This window comes from Nipponia nippon, unplaced genomic scaffold, assembly GCF_047370975.1.
Source record: "Nipponia nippon isolate SJK-2023a ecotype South Korea unplaced genomic scaffold, ASM4737097v1 scaffold_4, whole genome shotgun sequence".
Classification (NCBI taxonomy): Eukaryota; Metazoa; Chordata; class Aves; order Pelecaniformes; family Threskiornithidae; genus Nipponia; species Nipponia nippon.
The window spans coordinates 57,485,500-57,511,660 of NW_028262358.1; the positions used below are offsets into that span (position 1 = coordinate 57,485,500).

The window sequence follows — 26,161 nt, forward strand, 5'->3', positions numbered from 1 at the left end:
TTTTTTTTATTTACTATAAAGCCACAGACTGATTAAACTACACAATAAAAAAGTCAAAGTTCACTAAATAGCATAAGTTTTTATCTTTTTGTACCTTGAATATGTATTCTTTCCCTAGATAATCTTAGTACTGCCCTTTCTTTGCTTATTTTTCTAGCATGGCTCTATTTTCATAAGCCATTAAGCCACTTTCTTCATTTATGTGAGTCTTTGAGACAGAGCATTCATCTTGATCAGTGACAAACAGGAAGGCTGCCTAGCAGCACAGTATAGAAGACTACTAATAATACATTAGCTGTAAGCATTACTGCCTTTTTTCTGCACAAGACTTACAGGCTAACATATTCTTAAGTACAACCACAGCATAATTTCCTCCGTTCTCAGAGCTAAGTACACCTTTCAGATAGAAGTAGGCGAGCTGTATCTTTTATTAGCAGGAACACACATATCAGAACCCCAAAGCTGCAAAACCTCAGAATCAGGCTTTTGATTTTCAGCATCCAAGAGAAAAGAAGCAAGTTTACACAAAAGCAAAAAAGCCACCCTACACTAAAATAAAAAAAAAACCTCTAACATCCTTATGTTAGGTAACAATACATTTTTCTAATAGCTTACCATTTGAAATAAACAATAACCTTCTCTTAATAAACTACTACATCCCATCCCATCCCATCCCATCCCTTCTCTAAATAGGCACAGCTGAAATTCAGGCCCTTGGTTCCTGTCACCTTTCCCTTTTATTCTCATCAAGCAGATTAAGTTATCTATTTAAGGTGGAGTTTTTTCACAGTACTATTTTGAAGATAAGAGAAGCAATAAAACAACATAGCTGTTGTACTTATCTGCTGTTTAGATGCTGCTATACTAAATAGGTAATGTAGATTAGAATATACTTATAAAACATATGGTACATGTTTTGGTTGTGATGAAAGAACAGTTGCTACTTTCATTGCTGAAATATTCCTATATAAATAGGTTAATGATTTAAAGTGCTTCCATGTTAAAAAAACTTTTAAAGCCCTGATATTTTTTTATAAGCTCTATCACTGCTACAGAATTCATATTGCACTTTTCTAGTTTACTGTCTAATGGTGCTCAAGAACACAAGTAGAACTGAAATGGAAAAACAATCTAATTCTGCTCTTTGTCCTCTCCCAGTGGTTACTACCCCATAGCAGGGAAAGCTGAACTTCGTGTAAAGCTAGTATCCGGTAGCTGTAGCTTACAGTGTGCTGTACTAAGGGCAACCAGCATTTAATATGCAGTGTTACAAAGTGTATTATGCTAGAAGATGCTTATTTGTGGCTCTGTAGTACTTCCCCTAAGGTTGGGACAAATAATCAGGGTGGAATTATTTCTGTTGAGGTAAGACTACCCCTGCTCATAAGTCAATGAGGTGGTTGATGGACATCACTGAAGTGATTAAAGTATCTCAGGTGGTTTCAGTGAAACAGGTGCTGTTAGTAATCCATGTGTCTGAGGCAAAGAAAGTGCTTTGCCTGCTCTGGGTGTCAAGGTGGTGACCCAGGTGGGTTTTTTAGTTCTGTTCTGAGAAACAGCAGGACACAACCTTTTGTCTTCCATAGGCGCTGCTGTGTACATAAATTATGTAAAGTGAAAAAAGAAAGGATTTTTTCTCATGAGAACTCAGAGTGCAAGCTCTCCTTTTGTTTCTTGTGGACAGGGAAGCTGTGATTCACTTCTTTCCCTTATTCTACCTTCTACTAAGGAAGCTATTGCACTGCTGTAACAGACTGGGAGGAGAAAGCTATATGTGAAAATACTCAAAAGGACAGGGGGAAAAAAAAAAAAAGGCCTTTATTACAGGTATCAAAACCAAATCATTTGAATAGAAAAATAGTTCTGGGAGAGTTTTTCTACATGTTACTTTTCTTTTTAATGTAAGCTGTATTTATGATTATGTGGCTATGTTGCAATTTTTCTGATGTCTACCTCTCTAGAACCAGGGCACTACAGTTCCTCTGTTCTGTATCAACCACAGCACCCTCCCCTGGTTTCCCGTACTTCATGGTAAATATTGCTGTGTTTGTGGGAGAGGGAAATGCTGTGTGACAGGATAAATACTGCTGCTTGTAGAGTGGTGTTTATCTGCTAGTATTGGGTATTAGTTGTCTTATCTATTCTAGGAGAGATTTTTCTTTCAGGTAAGCGCTCAGCCTTTTTAAGGAACTGCTGGAGAAGATAATAGGAAAAAGAATAAATACCTAGCAGGAACACAGTGATCATCCTGTAGTGTATTCTTAACATCTTAGGTGTAGCTTTCAATTAAGGCTTTTGTTAAAACAAGCAATGCTTTGTTTTTTAAAGCAATATTTATTGTATATCTCAATTTTAATTCAGGCTTCTTCCTCAGGAGGAAGAACTCTTCATTATATTCCTTGCATATGAATAGATCAAATCCATCTCTTTTCTTTTGCTGTGTAATTATCACATGTACCTCCACGGAAAAACTGATGTTGTATTTCTCTTCTTCTCAAAAACAAACTCAAAACCTAGCATTAATAGTATAGTTTGAAGTGCAATTAGGGCTTAGTATGAAGTGCAATTAGGGCTTTTGCTAGCCTGGAAATGTAAGATGTTACATTGTGGTCTGGGGAGTCGTGTTTTGGGAGAGGAATTGTATAGCTGGTAATGATGCTTAAAATAAATGTGTAGGCCTCTTTCAAGATCATGCAATTTAGCCATGTTAATAATAATTGTAAAATGAATGCCAGCCATCTTTATTCCCTTACTTGGTGCAGTGAAGTTTACATAGAAGTGGTCTTTGGAGGGAAGCGATGCAGAATTAGTGATCTGAATACTATGATTTTTGTATAGGTTTGGTTGGTTTGTTTTTAAGTATAGTCTAACTAATATTGACCTGCTTTCTGAAGTTGTTCTACTGTAGCATTTTCTTCTTTCAACTCTTCTCCAGGTCTCCCTCAAATCCGAAAGTCCACATCTAGTTCACATATTACAGAAAGAACAAAATGTAATAAGTCACAGCAGATGAAAACTCAGTCCTAATTTCTTGGTAAGTAAATTCTGTGTGAAAGATTGTACTGGCAACTTGCCAAAATTTTAAGGACTACATCTAACTTGTCATAAAGAAACTGTGTACAATAGCATTTATTGTACCTTCTTTATTAGAGGAACAGTCATTGCTTGTTTTAGCCTAGCTAGCAACAGAAGCATGAGATTTAGCTTTGCCCGTGACTGATTCCTTGTGTTCCAAGTTCAGCCAATCTTTTCTCAAATAGATTTGAAGAGAAGTCTTGGGGATTTGTCAACATAGGTTACAGTCATGCAGAGTCTGATCCTGTAATTGGATACCACTTTGTTCCTTTATGTAAAACTTCAGAGGATTGCTCAGGTCCGTGAACTCAAGCAGACAATTTGATGTTAGATTTGAGAATTACTGTACTGACTTATTAGGACCAAATTTTGTATTAAATGCTTTTTCTTTGATATTTTTTTTTGTCCAGCGACCATTCTGGAATAAGGCAAGCATGTTGAGTTAGAGATATATTGTACTTCCTTTTCTCTTTCGGAAGTTTATTCAACTAAAGATTCAGGAATAGCTTCACAGTAATTATCACTTACAGGTAATACAGCATACCTAGCACATCTGATTGCCATGTATTACCTTTTTACTAGTTGATAAATATGCAACAGTGAATTTAGTTATTTTGGGAGTATTTTTGGACAGTAGCATAGGCTTGTTTAGTTTTTATGGTTGCCTACCATGGCATTTGTTATTAATGATTCTCCTTTTGTTATTTTTATTACTGTTGCTAGTTTTCTAGCACCAAATAAAACTTGTTGGGGTTTTCTTTTTTGTTGTACTCAGGTCACCATTTGCCACATTGCCATGAAATACCATCAGGCAGAAATGACTAGTGCCTGGATTCCCTTTATTAGAATTAGTGCTTTAAATACAAGATTGTCAGACCTTATTAAGCAAATACGGGTGCTACAGCTGACAAACCTTATGCCTGTGGTTATTATGCACTTTATCCATGTACAGCTTCTGCCTGGTTGCATTATATTACAGGTTCAGCCCTACCTGATGCTAAATCAAGGGGTTCAGAGTTGTATAAAGAAACTTGAAAATTCACCAGTGATAACTACTAGGAGCTTTGAGAGGCCAAAATTAAGACTGGAGCCCTGTCTCTGTATGCTGAGTGAGAAGCAGTCATTATCCTACTCCTTAGGTAGCCTGTGACTGAACCAGAAAGCTCAGAATGTGAGAAAAATTAGAGGAGGAAACCAAGGCATTAAGAAAGAGAATGGGCTTATAAAGGCACTAATGGACTGCTGTATTCCCATTTTGTATTTACTTATACTTTGTATCATTTCTCTATGAATGACTAGGAGGAGATAATGCAGGATATCTCTAGCAGAGGTAGCTCATGACTTGGGTTTGTTTCAGCAGTGCTCTGTACAAACACAGTGATTGATGGACAAAAGTTGAGTTCACAAGTTCTAGTCCTCAGCATGCAAAGCACACCAGGTGTAATTTTTTTATTAAATCAAAGCAAATGCATGTAGACTTCAGCTGAGTTGAATACCTAAACTGAATAAAAATAAGTAAAAACTGTAGCTGGAGTGCAAATCTCTTCCTAATCATCTGGCTTGTGTTTTGATATGGCATATACAATTATCACAGCAGAGCAGCATACAATTAAAGGCAATCCTTTATTAGTCTAACAGTTGTTTAGAAGAATAGCTATTTTTTCTTTTAAATCACTGCCATCTGTGGGAAATGGAAGGGGGGGATAGGAGGGCTTTCTGAAAAATAAATGTGCTTAGCTGGCCTGCTAATGTTGAACCACCTCTTTTCAGCTGCATTGTTAAAGCCATGCTATTGGAGAGGATGTGCTGGCTTTTGGGAGATTCGAGAGTGAAGGACTGTCAACACCTGTGGACAAGCAGGAAGGTACAGTCTCCCGGGTTTTTACTGCAAAGTACTTGGGGCAAGCATAGCAGGGAGCTGCTGGTTCCTGACTGCAGGCAAAAGTGACCTTAGAGTGGTATGGGGAGAGGTATTTGTCTGGGGTTTATTTGAGCCGGGAGAGAAGCAGCACCAGGAGCAGGCACACGGACAGGGAGGGAACCGCATCCCCTCCGGACAAGAGAAGCGTGAAGAGGCTGGCTGCCCGGGGGAACGCTCTTTCCCGTTCCCTCCCCCCCGCGCCAGAGACGGGGCTCCCCGGGACAAGCCTCGCTGCTCCCCGGCGCGGCCGCCAGGTGGCGCCATTGCGCCGCGGCGCAGCGGGCCCGGGAGAGGCGCGGGCGGGCCGGGTGCGGGGGCCCGCAGGGGCGCAGCGAGGCTGGCACCGCTGCGGCTGGAGCGGGGGGTGCTCCCCTCTGAGGCAGCCGGAGAAAAATGCTGCGTCTGCGAGGGAAAGGGCCGCCGTTAGGCAGCCCGCTGTAAGCACCGTCTGGAGCGATGAGCAACGGGACGGCCCGATGTTCGCTGCTTTTGGGGACGCCAAGCGCTGAGCTTCCTCTCGGGGCTGTAGGGCTGCCTCCATGGAGAACCGGGATGACTTCTAGTCTCTCAGCAAAAAGAAAAAAAGCCTGCAGGGCTCTAGATGCAGGCTAAGCCCAGAGCGAAAATGCAATTATGCCTTTTACCAGCAGCTTTTCCACTTTTCAAACTGCCGTTAGGGTTACTCAGCTCTCGGTTTGCAGCTGAATGTCCAAGGCTGGGTGTGGGCTAACTGCCGTGCTGGCCTACCGATAGCTCGCGACATCTTGATCAAGCTCCACAGAACCGTACCTCCTTCACGAGGCTTTTGGAGAAAGTTTTAATGGTAAAGAAGCACGACATGAAGTTGAGAAGAGACTACTGGCTGTGGCCCAAAAAAGTCAGTAGGCTGGAGTCTAGGGTTTTGTAGCCGTTTAACCTGTGAGGTGGCAATTGCTGGTGCAAATTTTCCTTTGGGGATGCTGTTGTAATGCATTTAGTAAACATTGTCAGCATGCTAGGAAAACTGAGGCTCAGGAAAGCTTTTCTCAGAAACAACTCTCTCAGTATCTCTTATCTGAAGAACATAAGAATAAATCTTAGTACTTCCCTGCATAAGGATTTTAATACAGCAAAACCAAGGCCAGACTGCATTTGAAAACTTTTTTAAGCTTGGGCAAAAGTTATTAATACGTTACGCTTTTTTAAAATTATTTATGGTGTTTATCAACTTTTTGCATTTCACTTATCTCTGTACCATCCCCAAAGTGGTTTTAGATCAGACATTCAAGAAATCGATATTTTTGCAGATTGTAGGTTAGCTTCTTGTCAGTTTAATTATACCTGGGTAGATGCATAGGAAGCTAAAATGCTGAATTTGGTCATGAATGAATGCAGTTTTTTGGCCAGTAGGACACATACCATATTTCTGGTTGTATAAAAGTTTTTAAATGATATAATCTTGTTTTGCGAATTTTGCAAAGTAAGCATAAGACTAAGAAGGATCACCTGGCCCATAATGGTTCATTCCACCAGTGGCTGGGCTCTGGTCTGGAGAGAGAAGCTTTATTTCTTCTTTTTACATCTTGTTCTGGAGGGAATCTGGGGGGATGTGTCTTTAAAGCATTATTGTAACTTTGTTTTGCTGTTACGCGGAAAAGCTCTGTGAGCATACCCAAACCTTGCCTCTGCTGTGCCCTACTGCGCTGGTGAATGTATCAGTTTTAGCAACTTCTGAGCGATTTGGGCTGGCTCTGGCTGCTTAATGAGACCAATTCTTCGACTAATGCATTCATGTCAAGAAAAGATTTGATGATATAAAATGTTCTTGAATGTTCACATTCTTGTAGTAGTACTATTACCTAGGCAACATACTCTTTCAGTTAAGACACGAAGAGCATACCAGTGCTAGTTCCTTAAGGCTTGCCCTTAAAGAGAGTGACCACTATAAAATACATCAAGCTTGACAAGATGATTTCTGCTGTGTTGCTTTTAAAAACCTTTGAGAGTCAACAGTTCAGATGTTACAGCTGCAAAGTCTTTAAAAAGCTGATGAAGAGCTTTTGAATACCTTATTCCTTAAGTTCTGACCAACATAAGATCTACCTGTTACTACTTAGTGAGAAAAAACATAATTATTTGATTACACTAAGAACAAGTCTTATAAGTGAATATAAAGTTTCTCAGTGTTTACATTCTTGTAGCAGTAATATTTTTCACCTGTGCATCTGCAGTTTTATATGGAATTGAAAGGCTATATAGGCCATATACCTCTCATTGTCTTACATTAAGGCTATAAATGCCCTCAAGAAGTCTAACTTTTAAGAGCCTGAGAGTTGAAGTTAGAGCATACTTGGGGATATCAAGCATGGCAAAGCATACCTTGTTAGCAAAAGGTATTTACTTAAAAAAGCTTGGTGGATTACAAGTTGTCCTGTATCAAAGCTAAAGCAGACAGAGTGGTTTGGACTATATTGTGAAGCAGCTATCAGTGTTCCTACAGAGGCAGTATGAACTTTTGCTCTCTATCCCCAGCAATGTACCAGATTCCACTAGTTCAGGTACCAGCAGCCGATGTGTTGTTCCCAATAATATTTTATGCAGTCCTGGGTTTAATGCTCACAAGAGGGTGGTTGCCAGGGTTAACCAGAAGGGTGGTTTCTGTAGGGCTTGTGTTTGGGCAAGCACAGCCTTGGACTGGGAATCTGCAGCAATTGCATAAGGTTTTTTCTTTGGTTTTTTTTGTTTCTCAAAGTGAGTTGCTCTCAAAATGAGTTACGTATTAAACTATATTGGAGGGTTTTTTTCCTTCTCCAAATGATAGATAGATTACCATGGGAAAATGCAACTTCGTACCTGTTTCAATGTATCAGCAAAAAAAAAAAAAGTTCCTGTATTTTGGCTTTAAAACTAAAGAATAAGAACTTCTCTGAGCTTCACAGAATACTTTACACATTTTCTGGTAATAGCCTCTTCCCTGGTCTGAGATCAGAGGTTCGAGTGAGCCAGAGAAGGAAACGAACTAAAGTATCATGCTGGTTTAACTAGACTGTTTTGGGGACCACTCAGATCTAGAAGGCATCTTCTTGCTTTTGTGCTTGACAAATTTAAAGACGCTCCTGGGAGCGTTGCTGCTAAGCTCTGCTGGACCTGAGTCAGCTAGCTCCCAAGTCTGTCATCCTCCCGAGCTGAATTCTGAATGCAGGGATCTGCATCTGGAGAGCTGAGTGCTTTGGATGCACGGGAGGAGCTCATTTCCCCTGGTGGCTGCAAGAGTTTGGGCAGTGCAGTGCTGGCACACCTGAAAAACTGCGTGTGTGTGTCAGCTCAACCCCGCTGAGTTTAGTAGCTCTGACTGAGCACTGCCTGTGCTACAGTTTAGGTGGTGTTTTGCAGAGCCACACAGTACTTGTAGTTTGCCCAGTTTCTCATTATCCCTCATAATGAAGAGCTATAACTATATTGACACATATATATGTGTATATATGTAGCTAATGAGAGTCAAGGAAGCATCAAGTTCAGAGTGTTAAAAGTGACTATACTCAAGTGGCAGGCATTTCCCTCCCTGGATGGAGATTACAAATAATTTTTGTTACTGTCTTGTGCTAGTTATTGGCCAAGAGACAACAAAGGTGTGTAAGGAGGGTGTGTCTGTGGACTCTTGAACCTTTTGGATAGGTGAAGGATTAAGAGGTATTTCCAGACATTATTAACCACTTGACTTTAGTGGACAAAGGATTCTGCACACACTGGAGGTGTCTGTATTTCTTCCTGTCAAGCTCAATGTGTGCCACACTATCATCATCTGCTACATCAGGGATTCTGCTTACGCTCTTCTGCCTATACTTTCAAAAGGGGAGGATACCTGGTTGACTTGCATACCTCGTCATTTCTTTAAATATCTGCTGTGCAATTTTCTTTATCAAATTTTTGCATTGTCTTTGTGAGCTTGGACAAGTAAGTCTTATTTTTGGAGGAGGAAGAAAGAGATTTGCTGACATTCCTTTGGTTTAGTTCTGATCTACCCGTCTTACAGATGGCCTAACTAATGGCGAAAACTAAGCGTGTGCTCATGCCTTGCTTGAAGCATGCTGATAGTGTTGTCTAATAACATTTAAGAAAGATGATAGTTTCCTCATGCAGAACTTGAGCATTACACTCAAGGGGTCCCATTTATTTTGCTTGTTTTATCCCAATCATATATGCTTTAATTGAATTAAGTAATTTTTATTAGGGCATTTGGAAAGAAATCTGAGTGTCGACACATAAAGCTAACTGCCATGCCAGGAACATATATTATTTCAAAACACAGTTAATAGTGTAAATGGCAAATATTGTCATTCTAGTATGTGTTTTCAGTAAATGCACTGGAATGGGAATATAAAAGGATAAAGAAAGCATAGCCATGTAAGTTTCTTCTGCAGAAGTTTTAAGTAGCCAGTGATTTTTTCCAGGATTTTCCTTATCACCCCAGGTAGGGTGGTGGCTATTTAAAATTCCTTGGATTTTTATGCTGGCCAACACCTTGTGTGTATACATGTAATCATTTCTGTTCTGCTTGTTTCCACTTAACTTTTCCAGTGCGAGGCTCTCATTCAGACTAACCTGTTTTTTGTAAAGCACAAGCATGTTTTTGGGAAGAAAACAGATTTTCTGTATAGTCTCTGCCACCATGGACTTCTGGTGTCTCTCCTATTGCTGTGTGAATTGCTAATGAGCTGAGCCTCACTGTCCAAGATCTATCTAACAGAGGAAGTAAGTGAAAGGAAATCATTTACTTCACTAACTGGAATTACTGTTTACTGAAAGGTAATGGAAGAGATAAGAATTCCATCTTTTTAGACAAAAAAAATGCAATTGATATGACTGTAATGAGGTCATAACTTGCCAGAAAAGTTCTGAAACTGGAAAAATCAGGCTTAACAGCTGAACTTGATGAGAAAACTTTCACTGTGATAAGAAAGCACATTTCATCTGGGGGTACTTTGTTCCTCAAACATGTTTTGTCAGTAGGCGATTAGGCATTGTGGTCAGGTTCAATCAGTATGAAATAAACCTTGGCTATTCCTTCATTTCTGGTCTTCTACAGATTGTGACTTTGGTAGCTATCAGATTACAGATGCATGTCGTGAGTCTGGACCACCCACTGCAGAAAAACTTGTCCAGTTCCATATATACCTGTGGCAAAGACCTGTGCCTAGGAGATCTGCTTACTGATTTTATTCTTTTTATTGTGGTATTTCACATTTTTACTTTTGATAGAAAAAGTGACCTTAAGCATTGGCTAAAATGTTTTTCATGTCTATGTAGATTTTTTTAAGATAATGAATGTGATAGTCTAGGTCTCATTTGTTAAGCTTGAAGCAAATAAAAAAGCTTGAACCAAAATTTCTCATTTTCCTACATTATTTGCTTGAGACAATAAAGAGAGAAATTGTGGAAATTACTCTTAGTGTGTTTTGCTCACTTTTGTCATGCTCTGTAATGAGATTGTCTTAGCAGACTGGGAGAAAGAACTCTGGTTTTGCAGCCTTACCATCACAAGTTGGAGATTTGGTATGTATGAGCAAGACAGAGAAAGTAACATAATGTGAAGGAGTGATCCAAATTGCTGGTTAAGGTCTGCTGTCCTTGCTGTCAGCCTGTATATCAAAAGGAGCATGAGCCAGCTGGTAAACACTTTTTCCTTTTTCCTTTTTTTTTTTAAAGTATTCTCAGTCCATCATCTCTAATGTTCTCACTTTGGGCTTTTTGGCCCTAGTTTTGCTTGTTGCTCTACAAACAGCACCACCCTAAATAAGCAGTCTTTTGTTGTTTATAATGTCTGAAATTTATCAATGAATCCTCCTTGAATTTTCCTTGAAATACTTAAGTATATTTTTTAAAGTTTTATTTTTTAGTACTGGAATTGAATTCTTCAAGAAGATTTCAGTACATATATTTTTATATAGATCTACTGAAAAACGATTTATAATTTTGTTTTAGTTTGAGCTACCCTCAAGCAAAAAAATGGATATTCTTGTAGTTGGAATTGGCTATAAAACATTTGTTATGTCTTTTACAGTATTTGCAAGCTGAGATCATAAGGATGCTCTATCCTTGTAGTTCTGCTGTTACGTTAAAACGAGATAAGCATGTTATAATGGCTGCTGCAAAACCATTGTCTGACCTTTATTTTAAAAGAACTCTCCTGTTAGGAGCAGAACTGAATGGTGACTATGCAGCTATAGGAAACAATGATCCCTCTACCTTGTAACTGTACACTGTAATCAGAAACAGGATGGCACAAAGGTCAAACTTCAAGACTAGAACCCCACATGTTAAGAAATGCTTTCTGTCTGAGCTTATTTTAGCAATGTTGGAAATGCCACAGTAGACGTGACGTGTATTGCCAGCACACTTGCATCAGGTTACCCAAACCTCCTACAAGCAAGTCTGAGATGTTACTTGAAGGTAATTTCTAAGTCTCATTCTTCTGCTTTCCTGATAAAAGCAGTTTCCTTTGAAACCAACATAGACTTACAGAATGTGCATCTCGGAGCAGAATCTGGCCTGTAAATTAAAGCTTCAATTACCGTTGAACGTGTTTTTCCAATAAAGTAGTCTTCAGGTAATTTCTGTGGTGTTGTGCTGAGAGAGTCTGACACCATCACGCTAGGACCAAGCGCAAGGTATTCAGAGTAAGTCAAGCTTGACTAGAAGGAACTGCCTAGTAAACTAACTGGAGTCCCAATTATCAGTCTATCATGAGCAACGTGTGGTCACAAATATAATAGTTCAAAATTTCTCTTGCAGTCTCTGAAATTCATGAAAAAAAGAGCTCCATATGTGAACGTATGTCTGTAACAAATTCAGGAAAGGTCAATAGAAAATTTATTTCTATGCTTTTAGTTACAAATTAAGAGCTTTTAGAATGGTTATAATGAAGGAAGAATGGCAACTGAACGTGCAAATGAAAGAGGCAGAGTTAGTGAAGAAGGACAGAGGAGAGAAATGTGCTAAAGCTCAGTCAAAAACATAAGGGGCTCTTAGAAAGCACACTGAAAATTAAATAGAGGCTGGCAGTGTGCATGGAGGATGACTTGTAGCTGTGCCTTCAAAAAAAATGTGGAGAGAGTTTTTGTGAAGAAAACTGTGACATCCTCTTACCTGAAGCTACAAGTGGCTAATAACAGATATACTTTCCTCTGTTCTCTTTGCCTGTACCCAATCTCCCTCCTGACACTTGCATGTGGTTTTGAAACTAACACTTGCATGTGGTTTCTTCTGAGAGGAAACAACAGGGAATTGCTCACTTGGATGGAGGATTTCTTAAGGGCATTTACTAGTATGACACTTGTTTGACCTATTGAGTATATATTTGGACTTGTCAGAAGTAGGAAAAAGGCAGGCATACCTATTTTACCTTCTCTTATGGAAAAAAAACTCAACAAATAGCAGATTAAAGATCTATGTGGTCTTGCTGTTCTCCCAGAATTGCAAAGCTAGGTGTTTGCATCCACACAGGAAGTGTGCCCCATCATTGCAAATCCCACATATAATTCATTGACATGTTGGAAAGCAAGTGGGATCTTATTTGCAAAATTGAAGTTTCTGGTATGACTTTTGGCAGTTGTGCAGAGCATTGGAACCACAGAAAACTTGTGTTGTGCAGCAAGCTGTCACTCGTTCTGCTCCACAACACAATGAGAAATCTCGCAGCTTTGGTACGTCGTGAGTAATAGTGCAAGTCATTGAATTAGACAGCCTCGTGGGGAAAGGTGGCCTTGCCCAGAATGAGCCAATGTTTCTGCACTAATACTGTTTTGATATTACTTCATTTGTATGCTTTCTTAATTTAGAACATTTAGTTATTCAGAGATGTATTACAGTATTTATTCTGTAGCCTGTTTCTTATTCTTGGATGATAGGTAGCTCCTTATGAGATCAGGGATGTACTGTGTTCCTATGCTTTTTTCCTACTGCTGGAATTAAATAGTGTTTTTAAAAGGCTTTGTTACCTGAACTCTTTAAGTGGCAAATACATTTGTTTAAATGTTTATTACAGACCTCTAGTGAACAGGCTAAATACATGGGGAGGGGAACCATTTAGTTTAAAATTCAGGCTTCTAAGCTTTTGAGGTCAAGGCTTTGTGCATATATCTCTAAGTGTAAATCCTACCCCTCCTTCACTGGTTTCTCCTTTATTCACTCTTCCCCTTCCTTCAGTGGAATAACTTATGCTTCTGGAATAAATATTCTGGAAAAGCAACTGTGTGGGAGTTCTGTGGTCACTTCTAGGCCAATTTCAAAATAGTTTTTGCAAAGCTTTTTCTTGTGCAGTGTGGTATTCCATCCATTTTAATAAGGAAAACTAGACTTGCTTCAATTTCACCTAAAAGGAAAGCTACCAGATCCAGGAGGATTGTTTGTAACTACAATATTTCAGTAAGTTTTCCAAAGGAGTACAAAGCTGATAGTTTTACCAGTTACTCTTGTAATACAATGAATCCCATGTAAAGCCTCCGCAATAATTTGAACACAGTTGTCTCTTCACGTTTTATTTACTGTTAATTCCCACAGGAAAAGAAAGAACAAAAGAGGAACAGAGGCCTTGTCCCTCCTGGTAAGCATAGTGTGCTTCTCTTAAATCATCTATGAAGGGGGACTGGTTCTGCCAGAAGGTTGCACTGAGCTACGCAGTTCATACAGGAACAGTGTTACTCAGCTTGGAAGGGAGCTTGGGAGCTCTCTAGTCCAACCTCAGTTTCAAAGCAGGGTCAGCTGTGAGCTCTGAGTGGCTTGCTAACACCTTTATCCCATGGGACCTTGGAAAGGGACGGAGACTACAGCTTCTCTGGGAAACCTGCTACACCACTTGGACACCTTCACGATGGAAACTGTTTTCCTTCAGTTGTGTCAGAACCTCCCCTGCTTAAATTTAAGACCCCTGCCTCTTGACCTCCTGCTGTGTACCTCTGTTAAAGTGCCTTATTCAGTTGTTTCAGAATGGCTAATTAAGGCTCCTTAACGCTTTTGATCATTTTACTTTGCAGGTATTGGCTGCTACTGGGTGTCCTCCCTACCCCATGGGCATCTTTTTTTCATTCTGAACAGACACAGTCCTCTCATCTCCTAACAGGGCATTTGCTCTAGCCTCCTGATCCATTTGGTGGCCTGATGCTGCGACAACAGTGATGGCTAGAGATGGGCTTTTTCTCCAGGTAAGCCTGTCGGGGGGGGTGGGTGGGGAAGCTTCCAATTGTGTTTATAACAAGACTTCATAATTTCTCTTGTGTTTCTGTAAGAATGGAGCTGTAGGATTCTAGGTCTGCATCAAATGCTGGGCTTAATTTATAAGTTACCTTGTTCGTCACGGAAAGTGCGCTTCAGCTTGAGAGTCCCTGGTTCTGGCTTGTAGCAGGAGCATTCACCATCCATGAAGAGCCCTTGTGGCTCAGGTCTGAGAGGTGCTTGTGAGGGCAGGAGGGTACGCTCTATCCAGAGCATGGCCTAGAGTCTTGGCTGGAAAATAATGAAACACAATCCAGATCAGAGCCTAATTCACACTGTCGTAGCTCTGCTGTGTTGGTAGAGTTCAAAGAACAGGACTGAGCTCTGGAAAAACAGCAGCTAAAGACAAATCTTAGGTTCCATCCTCAGCGTTCTGGAGGTCCTCGAGGCTCTCCCTGATGAAGGTGAGTCACGTGGAGCCTTTGTGTTTGAGGGAACAGAAATCTGTGCCCTGGAAGCAAGTCCTCCCCTTTGATACGGCTGTTGCTGCTGCTGGGATTTCTCAGCTGAGTTGTTTGTGCTTCAGGGAGAGGCAGGTTCTCTGCCCGGCTGGTGTGGCGGCGGGAGGCGCGGGTAGTGCTGCTCTCTGCAGGGACGCGCACGCTATCGGGAACTTAACATGGGAATGTGCCCCGGGTAATGAAACAGTAGTGCCTTAGCGCCCGGTGCCGGATTTGGAGCCTTTTTGTGTCAGATTGTAAGTTATAACGTCCATGTAGTAAGCGCACTGGGACTTGTGATTGATTTGTATTACAGTTTTGTTGGTTTTCACCTTTCCTCATGATAAATAATATGCTTTGCTAATTGCTTGTGTTTTTTTTTTAAATTACGATTTTTTTCGCCTTTCTATGTCCCTCTGATGATTCTTTTTCCTGTCGTTTTTCTTCAAGCCTGCACGCCGTTCCCGGTTTCCCGGGCGGGCCTTGCTGTGAGGTGAGGCTCTGCGGGCAAGGTGTGAGGGGACGAACGGCCGCCTCTCTCCTGGGATCAGGCCTTCGCTGCAAACGGCGAGAACGGCGTCCCGGGAACTCCCGAATTTGCCGCCGGAGACGCAACACCGCGGCGTTTAGCACCTCGCTCCCGTCACCCCGCACTTTACGCCTGCTCGCTCGGCCGGGGCGGGCGCGGACGGGGCGGAGGGAGGGCGGAGGACGGGGAGGGGCGGGCGGGCCGCGCCGCCATCCCGGCAGCGCCTCTGTGGCGCGGCCCGGCGGGCGGGCGCTGGCCGGCAGGGGGCGCTGTAGCCGCCTGCGCCGCTCTCGGCTCCTCTCGGAGCTGCGCTGCGAGGAGCCCCCGTCCGCCCGCCCGCCCGCCATATTGGCGCCCGCGCCGCAGCCGCCGCGCGTTGTTCCTCCATCTCCTGCCGGCGCGGCCGAGCGGGGGAGGGGACGTCGGCGCCGCCGGGCGGGAAGCGGGGCGAGGAGGCCGCGCGCTGCCGGGAGGAGACGGAAACGAGCGGGGCCCGCGTCCCTCCGCGCCCGCCCCCTGCGCCACCCGCCATGGCGAGGAGGCCCGGCGGCCCCTGAGCGAGGCGCACACGCACACACAGACCGAGGCTAGCCCCCCTCCCGGCCGCGGCCCGGCCCGGCCGCCATCAGCGGAGAGAAGCCGCCCGGCTCCCGCCTCCGCCGCGACATGGAGGCCGTGAAAGCCTTCAACAGCGAGGTGTGTAACCCCCTCCCCGCTCCTTCCCCTCGGGGTCGGGGAGCGGGCGGGGCCCCGAGGCCCGGCGCCTTCCCTGCCCCCTCCCGCTGCGCGCGCCTCGCCGCGGGGAGGGGGCGGGAACCGGGGGGGGGGGGGGGGCTCAGCGCGGCAAGGGGGGGCTGGGCGGGGAGCGCTCCCGCCGGGGGCTTCCCCTTCCCCCCCCCCCGTGTCGGGCGGGAGCGGGCCGTGGGCACCGTCCCTGGAAGCGGGAGGGGGGAGACGGTAATGGACCCCTCCTTCCGCCGCGAGGCTGGGGAAGCCTGGAGGGAGAAGAATGGGTCTGGCGGCGGGCTGAGGGGAGAGGAGGGAGCGGGAGGAGGCCCGGGTGGCGGAGGCCTCTTTCCTGCGCCGGGCGTGCGGTGGGGCGGGGGCTGCCCGGCCAACTTCGCGCCGGGGCCGGAGGAGGCTGCGCGGGGCGGCAGGCGAGGCTGCGGGGCGGCCGGGCGCGGGGTCTCTGCGCTTCCCCGCGTCCCTCGCCTCTTCGGCCGCCCTCTCGCTCCTCAGCTCTGTGCCCGCGCCCCGCCAGCGCGCCTGAACACCTCGTGGAGGTGTTTTTTAAATTGGGGCTGGGAATACAAAGGCCTGGAGGCTTGTCTCGGTGTGTGAGAATAGTATCTTCGCTGCGGCCAGGGTGGACGCGGGCATTCCCTGCGTGCTGCACCGAGCTCAGGTACTGCACCACAGCACCGTGCCGGGAGTGGGCTACGGCACCCGCAGGCACGCGCGTACAGGCTCAGGTCTTCGCACGGCGCCTGGCTTCTCCTTTGTGCCGGTAGTTCATGTTTATTTCATCGCAAGGTAGTCCTTGTGGCAACTCCGCTTTGTTCCGCTTCACTGCCAGAGTTTGTGTCGTTTGTGTTGTGAAGTTACTGTGAGTGCAAGGGACATAAATACGTTTTTTCTTTATAGGAAGTCATACCTCTTTAAAAAACAGATTTTTCCTTACCTTAACCGTAGAAAATATCAGCTCTGGCTACAATGTGTACTTCTACAGACTGCTCCCATGTTGGGACTTCTGGTTGCCCTTTCTCTACCTACCCCCAGTAGGGATGTAGTACCATTTTAATGGTTTTAAGTAATGCAGTGCTGGTTTGGGTTTTTAAAATGTTAATGTGATTTCTAGTGGAACAATGTGCCAACCATGTTGTTTCTACAAGCCACGATAAGATAGGTTTTTAAAATGAGCAGGTACTTTCTAATAACTTAGGAGCAGTTGAACAGCCGTTAACTGATGTGCAATTCTAGGTGTTGCACTTTACGCAATTTGAATTCTTAAGTGGAAAAAAAATCACGCTGTGGCCACTAGAAGAAAAATAAATGCTAGAAACTATTTTTTCCCCTATTTCATTTTTTCTCTGGCTTATGTGCTATATTGTTAAGTGGTGAAAAGAAAGAGTCTAGTCGCAAGAAGAGAAGAACACAAGTAGATTATAACCTTTTCCTTGTATGTACCTACTAGTGTGAGCAAAAGTCTTCACTTTCTCATTGAAAAGCAACTGCTGGATGACTTGCTGAGCACTCAAGTATAAGTACTGTAAAAATAATTTAACTCTGAAGACTTACGGCGAAAACTGTATTGAAAAGGAGAGCTTTAGAATATTCCCTAAATCTTTGAAATGCTTAAAAAACAGTAAACTTTGGGTTGTCAGAAAAGAAAATGCGGAAGATCAGGCAATGACATTTTAACCAACTTACCTCCAGTGGTATAAATAGACAGCACCTATGAATAGACTTGTTTTTATGACTTCTCTTTCAGTTTTTGTTTTAACCTATGTCTCTGTATTTGAATGCTGGGCTACACTGATAGGAAAGTTTTAAAGATGCTACGACTAAACCCCTAATCCTGGAAGTAAACAGTACAAAACTCAGTGTCATTGCTAGCCACTCTTAGCACCTCTGTACCCAGTGCAGAAGTTGACTTTAACTTAACTTTCCGTCTGACTGGCCTGTACACGTTTCACATTTTAGAACTGTGAAATGATTAATAAACATTTAAAGTAGCTGAAGTGTATCAATCAGTAGATTGTAGTTTGTGCTGTACCTAAATGCTTTTGATTAACTTACAAAATATTTGTACTTCACTTCTAAAAATCCTTTCCTTTGTTTATGTTATGTTTTAAAGTCATGTTATACTCCAAAAATGACATCAGAGTTCTGTTGTAGAGATTTTTGGCTTAAAATAGATGTAAATTAAATTTAGCAGCAGATGGGATAGACTAAATTGTAGAAAAACTTTTGCCATACTTTCTCTTATACAGTTTGCATTCAGTTAATAATTTTACAACAGTTTATGTAATTTACGGGTGAAATCCAGATGACACTTTAGAAAGAACATTCCAAATATATTTAAACACTTGCGTCTGCAGGTTGGATACTTCTGGGGTTGGGTTTTCTCTTTTTGTTTGTTTGGTTTTTAAAGGAAGGAGTTGTGTTTGGATTCTGCAATGAAGCTAAAATAAAGGCAGCTGTCCATCTAGGTAGTATAGCTTACCCCAAATGTGTGTGTGAGCTGAGTGATATCCTGTGTTATGGCTATCCTGTATGATGGTCAGAATTGAAGTGATTAACATAAGCTTGTCATTAATTTGATTAGAAAGCAATATTTCAAGTTTATTTGGACTCTGACTACTGAAAATAATGCTGGCTATTGCAGAAAGCTGTTCCATGTTTAGCGATGATATGTGGCATTGTCAGTGCTGTACCTAATCATATATATAAAATTAGCCCTAACATTTAAAGTCTTGGGGAAGATGAATTTAAAGATAAGAAATGATCACACTCCTAAATAAAACATGCTTGGTATTGTTTTCATGTAATGGTTGATGCTTTACTATTTAATTAAAACTGCTTGGCAACTGGAAAATACAATATTATACGACTGACTTAGTATACCATTGAGGTAATTGGCAGTGTTTTATACCACACAGATTATCATTTGCTACAATTGACATCATGAAGGCTAACCATTGCAGAATCATTTTCCTCCAGGTCTTAGTTCAGGCCCTGAGTTTTTTCTGTAAAGCACAACATCAAAGTCAAGAACAGGTCTTGACAGAAGAAAATGACTGAAATGCTTCAAATTCTTTATATATTCTATAAAAAGTATTTTGTTAAAAAGGAATTTAAATGGACTAGAGGTAGGCAGGAGTACCGTCACAGTTCCAGCGCTCAGATGGTAATGGTTTAATTGCAGACTTATATAATTAAAACTCAGTATTTGTTATGTAGTCAGGTCAGTGTTAAAGTCTTCTTGTCAGCTTCAAATCTAGCCATTCTCACATTGGTTTCAGGTACTGTACCTGAACTTGGTTTTGGGTGCTTTACTCCCCAGAGTTTTCTTGCAATACTTGTCCTTTTTGCAGTGGCAAGCTTTGTATTTCCAAACTATTTTTCGCTTTATGATGTAAAGAATGTATGCAGACAAATGTGAAAGAGGACTGACCGATGCTTTAATTCTGAAACTCATTTAATTCTTTTAAAATTTATTTTAATATGAATCTGTAGAATAAATGTAAATAGTTTTACAGACATGTAAATAGTCGTAGGACTAGAATTTAGTTTAGGGGAAATTGAGACCAGTAATTAGTTTTAAATACAACATAAACTGGATATTTGAAGTAATACTTTGTTAAGTCATCTTAACTGCACCTTTAAGTATTGAATAACAGGAATCTTCAAAGGACATTTATGTAAGTTTTAAAGGGCAAATTCAGCTTAGATGCTTATTTCTTTAAAATCTGCAATAGTAATTCACCGATCTAGTTCAATTAAACATGGTATTTTATTCATTTAAAATTTCTCAATATCTGTAGTCACATACAGGCACACATCTCTTCATGTGTGAGCTTTGTTAAGTCTTGCTCTCCATGATGCTGCCCTTACTGGTTTTTTTTGCATGCTCTTTATTTAAAAACAAAACAAAAATATCTCATGCATAAGCTGTGCACACTCTGGTTAAATCATTGAAAATTACTTGTACTTTATAAGTTGCCGAGACTGGCACCTGCAGTTTTGAACTACAGCCATTCAGAAGGTTAGCGATGGTAAAACCTACTTAAGGCAGTTTGATACCTTGAAAAGGTCCAAAAACATGCCTGGTTGTAGAATTTACATTGTTGACTCCAGCGAACAATAGTTGTTAGCATCCAGTACTACAAACTTGAGCTGAAATGTAGTGGAAAAATTAGTTTTTGTATATGTCGGGCGACACAGTATATTATGATATTGGAGAGGCAACTGTGAAAAGGGCAATTGTATATTTAAAACAGGAGGAAAAAAGAATGAGGCAAAGCTTTTCCCTTGAAACCTGAGAACAAGAAAGTCATGTGTCTTCTGATTCCTTTCAGAAATGCCGTGTTCATTTGAGTATGTTTTGTATAAAAACTTTAATTCCTCTCCTCTGTACGATTGGGTGCTAATCTTTTAATAGACAAGGGAATTGAATGGAAAGCTCAGTGTCATCATGGAGATGTGGAATATGCTCCATCTTAAAGTGTTTCAAGATGAGGATGCACATAAAACACTGTAAGATTAAGGTAGTGATTACAGTTTGCTGAAAGAGTGATGTGGGTCCGTATGCCTTTTCTCTTGTTAATCTAAATGTCTTCTAGGGTGTGAGAGTCACAATTAAAACCTCTACAGCATTGCTAGGCTGGGATTCAGCTATTAGTAACAATGAAAATGGTTGTCCTCACATAGCTCATCATAAAGCGGAGTCACAGTGAGCTTTTGATGTCCAGAATGGTTGTGAGAGCCGCATGAGATGATAAGAAGTGATAGATAAAGTGATCATTTCTACTTTTGGGTTAACTAGTTCTTCTGAAGTTTGTCAGTGGTAGCGACATAACAGTCACTGATCATTTGCTGGCAATGCTGTTGTCTATATACTCTATTTGCACTTCATTGTCTGTTGGTCACCTTTATCTTGATGTTTCTTTAGAAGGTATGTTTTAAGTGGCAGTGGGGGAACAGTTCAGTCGACTACCATTTCAGAAATGTGACCCTTGGAAATAACCCACATTTTAATTACTGAGCATTGGAGTATAGGTGCACAAAAGTATAGAAGTGTAAATCAAATATTCTATTTTAGACTACTTTATTTAAGTGGCATATTCTAAGTCACCGGGGTGGCTTTTTCATGAAAGAATGCCAGTCGATGCTAAAAAAAGCTAAATGGTATGCCTCATGAAGATGCTAAATAGAGATTGATCCTGAATAGCTGGGGAGAGTGAAAAAAAGGATGCTTTTTGAAATAAGGAGCCAGGGCTTTGACTGAGTTATGTATGAGGAACGGTGAAGAGCATGTAAGCTACTCCCTGGCAAGACAGTTTTCTTAGATTCTGCTGCACGTTTCATGTTGGCTGAAGCACCTGGAACATCTGCAGAGCTTTTTTCCTAGCTGCTGGGAAAATAAGAAAACCTGTGTCTGTTTCCTCTTCTCTCTCACTAATATTTTACCAATCATAAAAAAGTGCAACCTTCTTTCATATCCTCTGCTGTTTTGAAGGATTCTGCAACTATGATACATTTAAAGCTGCGTTTTTGTTTAGCTGATACAACATTTATGGTCCGATATTTGTAAATTCTGTTGTAGCAAATTGGGATAGAAGCTTTTGGTTTACCTCTATTCTTATTTTTCAGAAGAAAAAAATTAACTCAGTGATACATGTGTGTGCATGTGGACACACATATATCTGAAAAGTTGACTCTGTTTTTCATTCTTAACCTCTGGGGTGGATGTGAAAAAGGTTTTCAGTTTTATTTTGCTTTATAATCCTGTAGTGCTCCTCAGAGAAGAAACATGGAATCTTTATAAACTGTATGAATTCCCTGAAGATACAGCAAAATATGTAAGAATTTGTTAATTTCCCTTTTGCTGTCAGGGACATTAAGAGCAGTATCAGTGAAATGTAAATATTTCACTCTGTTGTGTCCCAGCAAGGGTTGAACTTTTCTGGCTCTCAACTATTTGCTTTTTGTTAAAAGGGCATAGGGAAAGAAAGCCCTTTTCTTTTCAAGATACAGTAAAAATTAAATTGATGTTCACCTGATTAAATGTCTCCATGTGTGCTGAATAAATATTTACAGTTTTAATATCACATTTTCAAAGACTGATCTGACCTTAGACTTTCACCAGCCCCAGAATCTTGACTTCTGGCCTTGTAAAGACATGATCATGTAAGGCTGTGTTTAAAGGCCCAAAATGTTAGGGGTTTTTTTATGTAGATCTTGCTCAAGGACCCCATTTCTTTCATGAAATAGTATAGGACAGACATTGATTGTTTTTCTGCCTTTGATATGTACACTTTAAATTTCTTCTTAAACTGTGGGCTAGATTAGATCCCTATGAGCCTGGGAGGGTAATGTTAATGTAGATCTGCGGATTCTGCTAACACCCTTGAGTTGTAACTGGATAGTTACAAGTATGAGTATCGATCCTGCTTGCTACTCATTTAGAGAGCAATGAACCATTTTGTAGTTTAAAACAAATGCACTTCTGAACTCTGATGACTTCAGATCCTTTGATTTTCACCTTCTCAATAAGACCATGCCTGGGGCTACAATCTTTGGCAGACTACTTGAAATTGTCTTAACAAGTCTTATTTGAGTTTGCCATCAGCAGTCTGTTTTCCTGTGGTAGTTGTAATAGTGGAGTCTAGTAATCCAAATGGCTCTCTTACAGAAAAAAAAATTTCAGAACAAAAGTATTTGATAAAGCAGGTCTTAAAATACGGTCTAGACACTTGATTGCTTTCATGAGGATTTTTTTCAGCTAGAAAGAGGCCCACTTTTTTTCTTGTTTGTAAAATTGGTTCATCATTCTACCTCCAGACAGCCACCAATAAATTTATCCCGAGTGGCTGATTCAGCCTTGGTTAGAGCCTGCGTTCCTGGCCTCAGCAACTGCTGGTGTAACTCCATTGTGAGGCGTGGGACAATGGTGTGTAATTGTCTGTTCACGTGTGTGTCCAGAGTTCAGCAAGCTTGGCTTTGGACTCAATAAACAATATTAGTCCTTGTTCCTGTATCAGAACTTGTCATGAATTGCATGTGCATTTCTTTCCTTCCATTTCTTCACTTCTTTGGAGCTACTTTTCTGCAGTATTTTTGTGGGAGCACTGACGGCAGCAGCAGTCAGCTAGATAATTTTATTAACCTTATTCAGCAGCTGCTTCTACACTGTAGGGTACGTGTTCTGTAAGAGCAAATTAGCATCTTCAGCTACTGCTGTACTAGTTCTTGTTTTCACCTGTCCTCGCCAATCGTACTGACCACTGACCAAAAGAAGACTTTTTTTTAAAATAGAATTTAAAAAGGATTTGTTAAAATTTGGGGGAAGTAAGAGGAAAGGAGTGCATTGCCACCATGACCCTCTGTCAGATTTATCCCCACCATAAAAGTGTATTTCTTGTAATAGCCTGTTCTTTGTGCTGTTATGCTTTTGGCAAGTGAGCTACCATTTGTACAAAAATGGCAATTATGGATATACAACAATTTATCATTTTCTTTCCGCTTTTTCTCAAGAGTTTGCCTACAGAGCTTACCTGGTTTTATTGGGTACAGTTCGTGATTGTATGAGTTTTTTGGGTTTGGGTTTTTGTTTGTTTGTTTTTTTTTTTTTTTAAGTTCCAAATGAGTAATACTAGATTGCTATATTTTCTCTTAGCTTTGTGATTATACAAGTAAGTAGCTGATGGGCATTTTTCTGATGCTTTGACATTCAGAAATATAATGCACGTGTTTAATATAATAAAATACATATGTGGAAGGTAAGGCTTGGCACCTTTGTTATTGTGTGTGCTGTTGATGGTTTTTGAGGGTTGGCAGAGAGTGCTCTGGTTCCCAGTTACAATGAAGGCACAAAAGATGATTAAAAGCAGAGGGGCAGAGCTGAGATCCAGGAGGCAGTGGTAGCAAGGAATGGTGGTTTGGGTGGATGGTGGATGAGCAGTAAGAGAGTGTAGCATAGCAACAGCTGGGAGACGAAAGGCACCTGTTTTGGTAGCCTTGAGCTTGTTTGTTGTGAAGTTCTGTCTATAACATTAGTTTTGAAAGATTGGAGTAAATATTCTTTTATAAACGCTAATGACAGCGGCACAAGGTGTTTTATGCAAGGCAGTGAACAGCTGTCTTACGTGTTCGAATTGGAGTTTATAATTGAAATGGCATGCATTTTGGGGAAAGATATTTCAGAAGATCCGTGTCCTTGTGTTATTTGGCCTAGGATTCAATGTTTCCAAATACCCATTCATTTAGAGTTGAGTGGTAAGGATTTCCCTGGGGTTTTTTTGTTTTCTGGTTTTAGTATTTATTAGTTACTTTCAAAAACTGAAGTAGAATTAACTATGTGCATCCTTTGCTTTCCATCCCTATTATTCTATGGCTCGGTTTTTTCTTTAAAGAAGTACAAAATACTGTAAATTGAATGTTGCTCACTGTAAAACTGTTGGTTTAAAAATCTTGGCCTCATGGCATGACTTTATGGAGCTGTCTTGACAGCTAATTTAGAAATCAGTACAATAGATAAAAATACAATTCTAATATTTTGATATTGATGTGATTGCAGTTTTAAAAAGAGAAATGATCATGCTTATAAATGTCTTTGGATTTTCCAGAGTTTAAATCCAAAGAGGTTATAATGTATTAACCAGGTTGTTGGAAGCCTATGGAAAGATCTGATCAGACTGAAGTTTTTCAGAATACCAAATCTCCTATACATATTAACAAAACAAAGCTGGTTCACATGAAAAGGAATAGGTTATTCTCTGAAACTGCTCTAAATTACAGCTTCAGATAACATTTTGATCTTCATAGCTTGGTTACCAGTGCGGTAGTAGCCACTGCTTCTTAATTTTCAGAAATGTGAAGTGGAACACTTAACAGGAAAGGAGAAACATTTATATAACAAATATATTGGTTGGAGAAATCCAACCCACTATAAACCATGATTCTTAAAAAAATTTAAGTCATGAAGTTTCATTGTGAATGCAGGGGATTTAAAACCATATCTAAGGAGAAAACATTTTGAAATCAATAAGATAGGACAGCTTTTGTTGTGAGCCCTAAAAACAGTTGGCAGAGAAAATGTGTGAGTCTGATTTTTATAACATTTAGGATCTGTCCCTATATTTCATATCTCAGAATTGTAGAGGTGTGATTGTATTTAGACATCTCTAAGGCATTTAACTCCATGCTGCGCCATTCTTTACCAAACCAGTGCGTTGCAGCAAGAACAAAGGGCACTTCTCCAGTGTGGGCAGCCCACAAGCTCGCCTCTGGAAATCTACAGAGACTGACGTTGTGCCTGAAGCTGATCAGTTTTCCTGTTGGTGATCTAGAATTAGCTATAAAATCGTGATAAAATGTTAATGGTGGAAATTAGCCACACGGCAGGAATGATGAGAAAATTGCAGAAAGTGAAATACCGCTGTTATATTCCTTGTTTTCTTATGTGTGATATGCTTTCAAAGATCGTCTGGTCTTTTTGATCAATCTTTCCTTTCTGTTGTTGGGAGTTTGGACTTTCATAAAGCACTCAGTCTTGCCTAGCTATTTTATGTGTTCCATTTAGTTTTTTTCTAAGCTTTTTGTTCCCATGCAGTAAACATTCTGTTACTATGAAGGGAAAAAGGGGAATTGTATTTTATGGCTTGTAAAGGGCTAGGAGCAAGTGAAGTATGTTCTAGAGGCTATTCTGAACTAAACATCCATTTCTTAGTTGCATGCAATTCAGGAGACTAGAGTTGAATCCAGGCAGTTTCTTTAAATTCCAGTTTTACATTCATAGTCTATTTGTACAAAAGCAGGCTGTACCAACAGAACTTGGAAGCTTTCTTTGAAAGTAGTAATGAAGAGGGTTTAGAGGAAATTGTAAATAGGCTGTAATATGCCTTTTGGCTCAAATATATGAAAACTAAAATGGAATTTTGTTGTTCCATCTCAAATTATTCAGGTTCAGTAAATATGGAAGTCATAACTGTGTTTCCTCAAGATGAAAAGGGTAGGAGAATCATAGAATCATAGAATCGTTTAGGCTGGATAAGACCTTTAAGATCATCAAGTCCAACTGTTAACCTATCACTGCCAAGTCCACCACTAAACCATGTCCCTAAGCACCACATCTACCCATCTTTTAAATACCTCCAGGGACGGGGACTCAACCGCTTCCCTGGGCAGCCTGTTCCAATGCTTGACAACCCTTTCAGTGAAGAA

General features: G+C 41.0%; 1 protein-coding gene and 1 long non-coding RNA gene across 9 annotated transcripts in view; both read left to right on the plus strand.

The window, feature by feature from the left end:
* Nucleotides 1-818: 818 nt before the first annotated feature.
* On the plus strand, nt 819-15,340 carry LOC148053317 (uncharacterized). 2 transcript variants are annotated; one of them, XR_015708967.1, is made up of 4 exons: nt 819-872; nt 4,846-4,939; nt 14,094-14,175; nt 15,136-15,340. It is a non-coding gene; the product is annotated as an uncharacterized LOC148053317 (long non-coding RNA). The 2 variants fall into 2 exon arrangements; XR_015708966.1 differs by lacking the exon at nt 4,846-4,939 and adding an exon at nt 13,535-13,577.
* A 181-nt stretch (nt 15,341-15,521) lies between these two features.
* Nucleotides 15,522-26,161, plus strand: part of SCAF8 (SR-related CTD associated factor 8) — a 104,211-nt gene continuing 93,571 nt past the window's right edge. For all 7 annotated transcript variants that reach the window (XR_015707999.1, XM_087773584.1, XM_087773585.1 and 4 more), the window contains exon 1: nt 15,522-15,910. Coding sequence is in view for 6 of the 7 variants with exons in the window: in XM_087773584.1 (XP_087629710.1) it covers nt 15,881-15,910 (30 nt within the window). In the remaining variant the exon portion in view is untranslated. The remainder of the gene's footprint in view (nt 15,911-26,161) is intronic.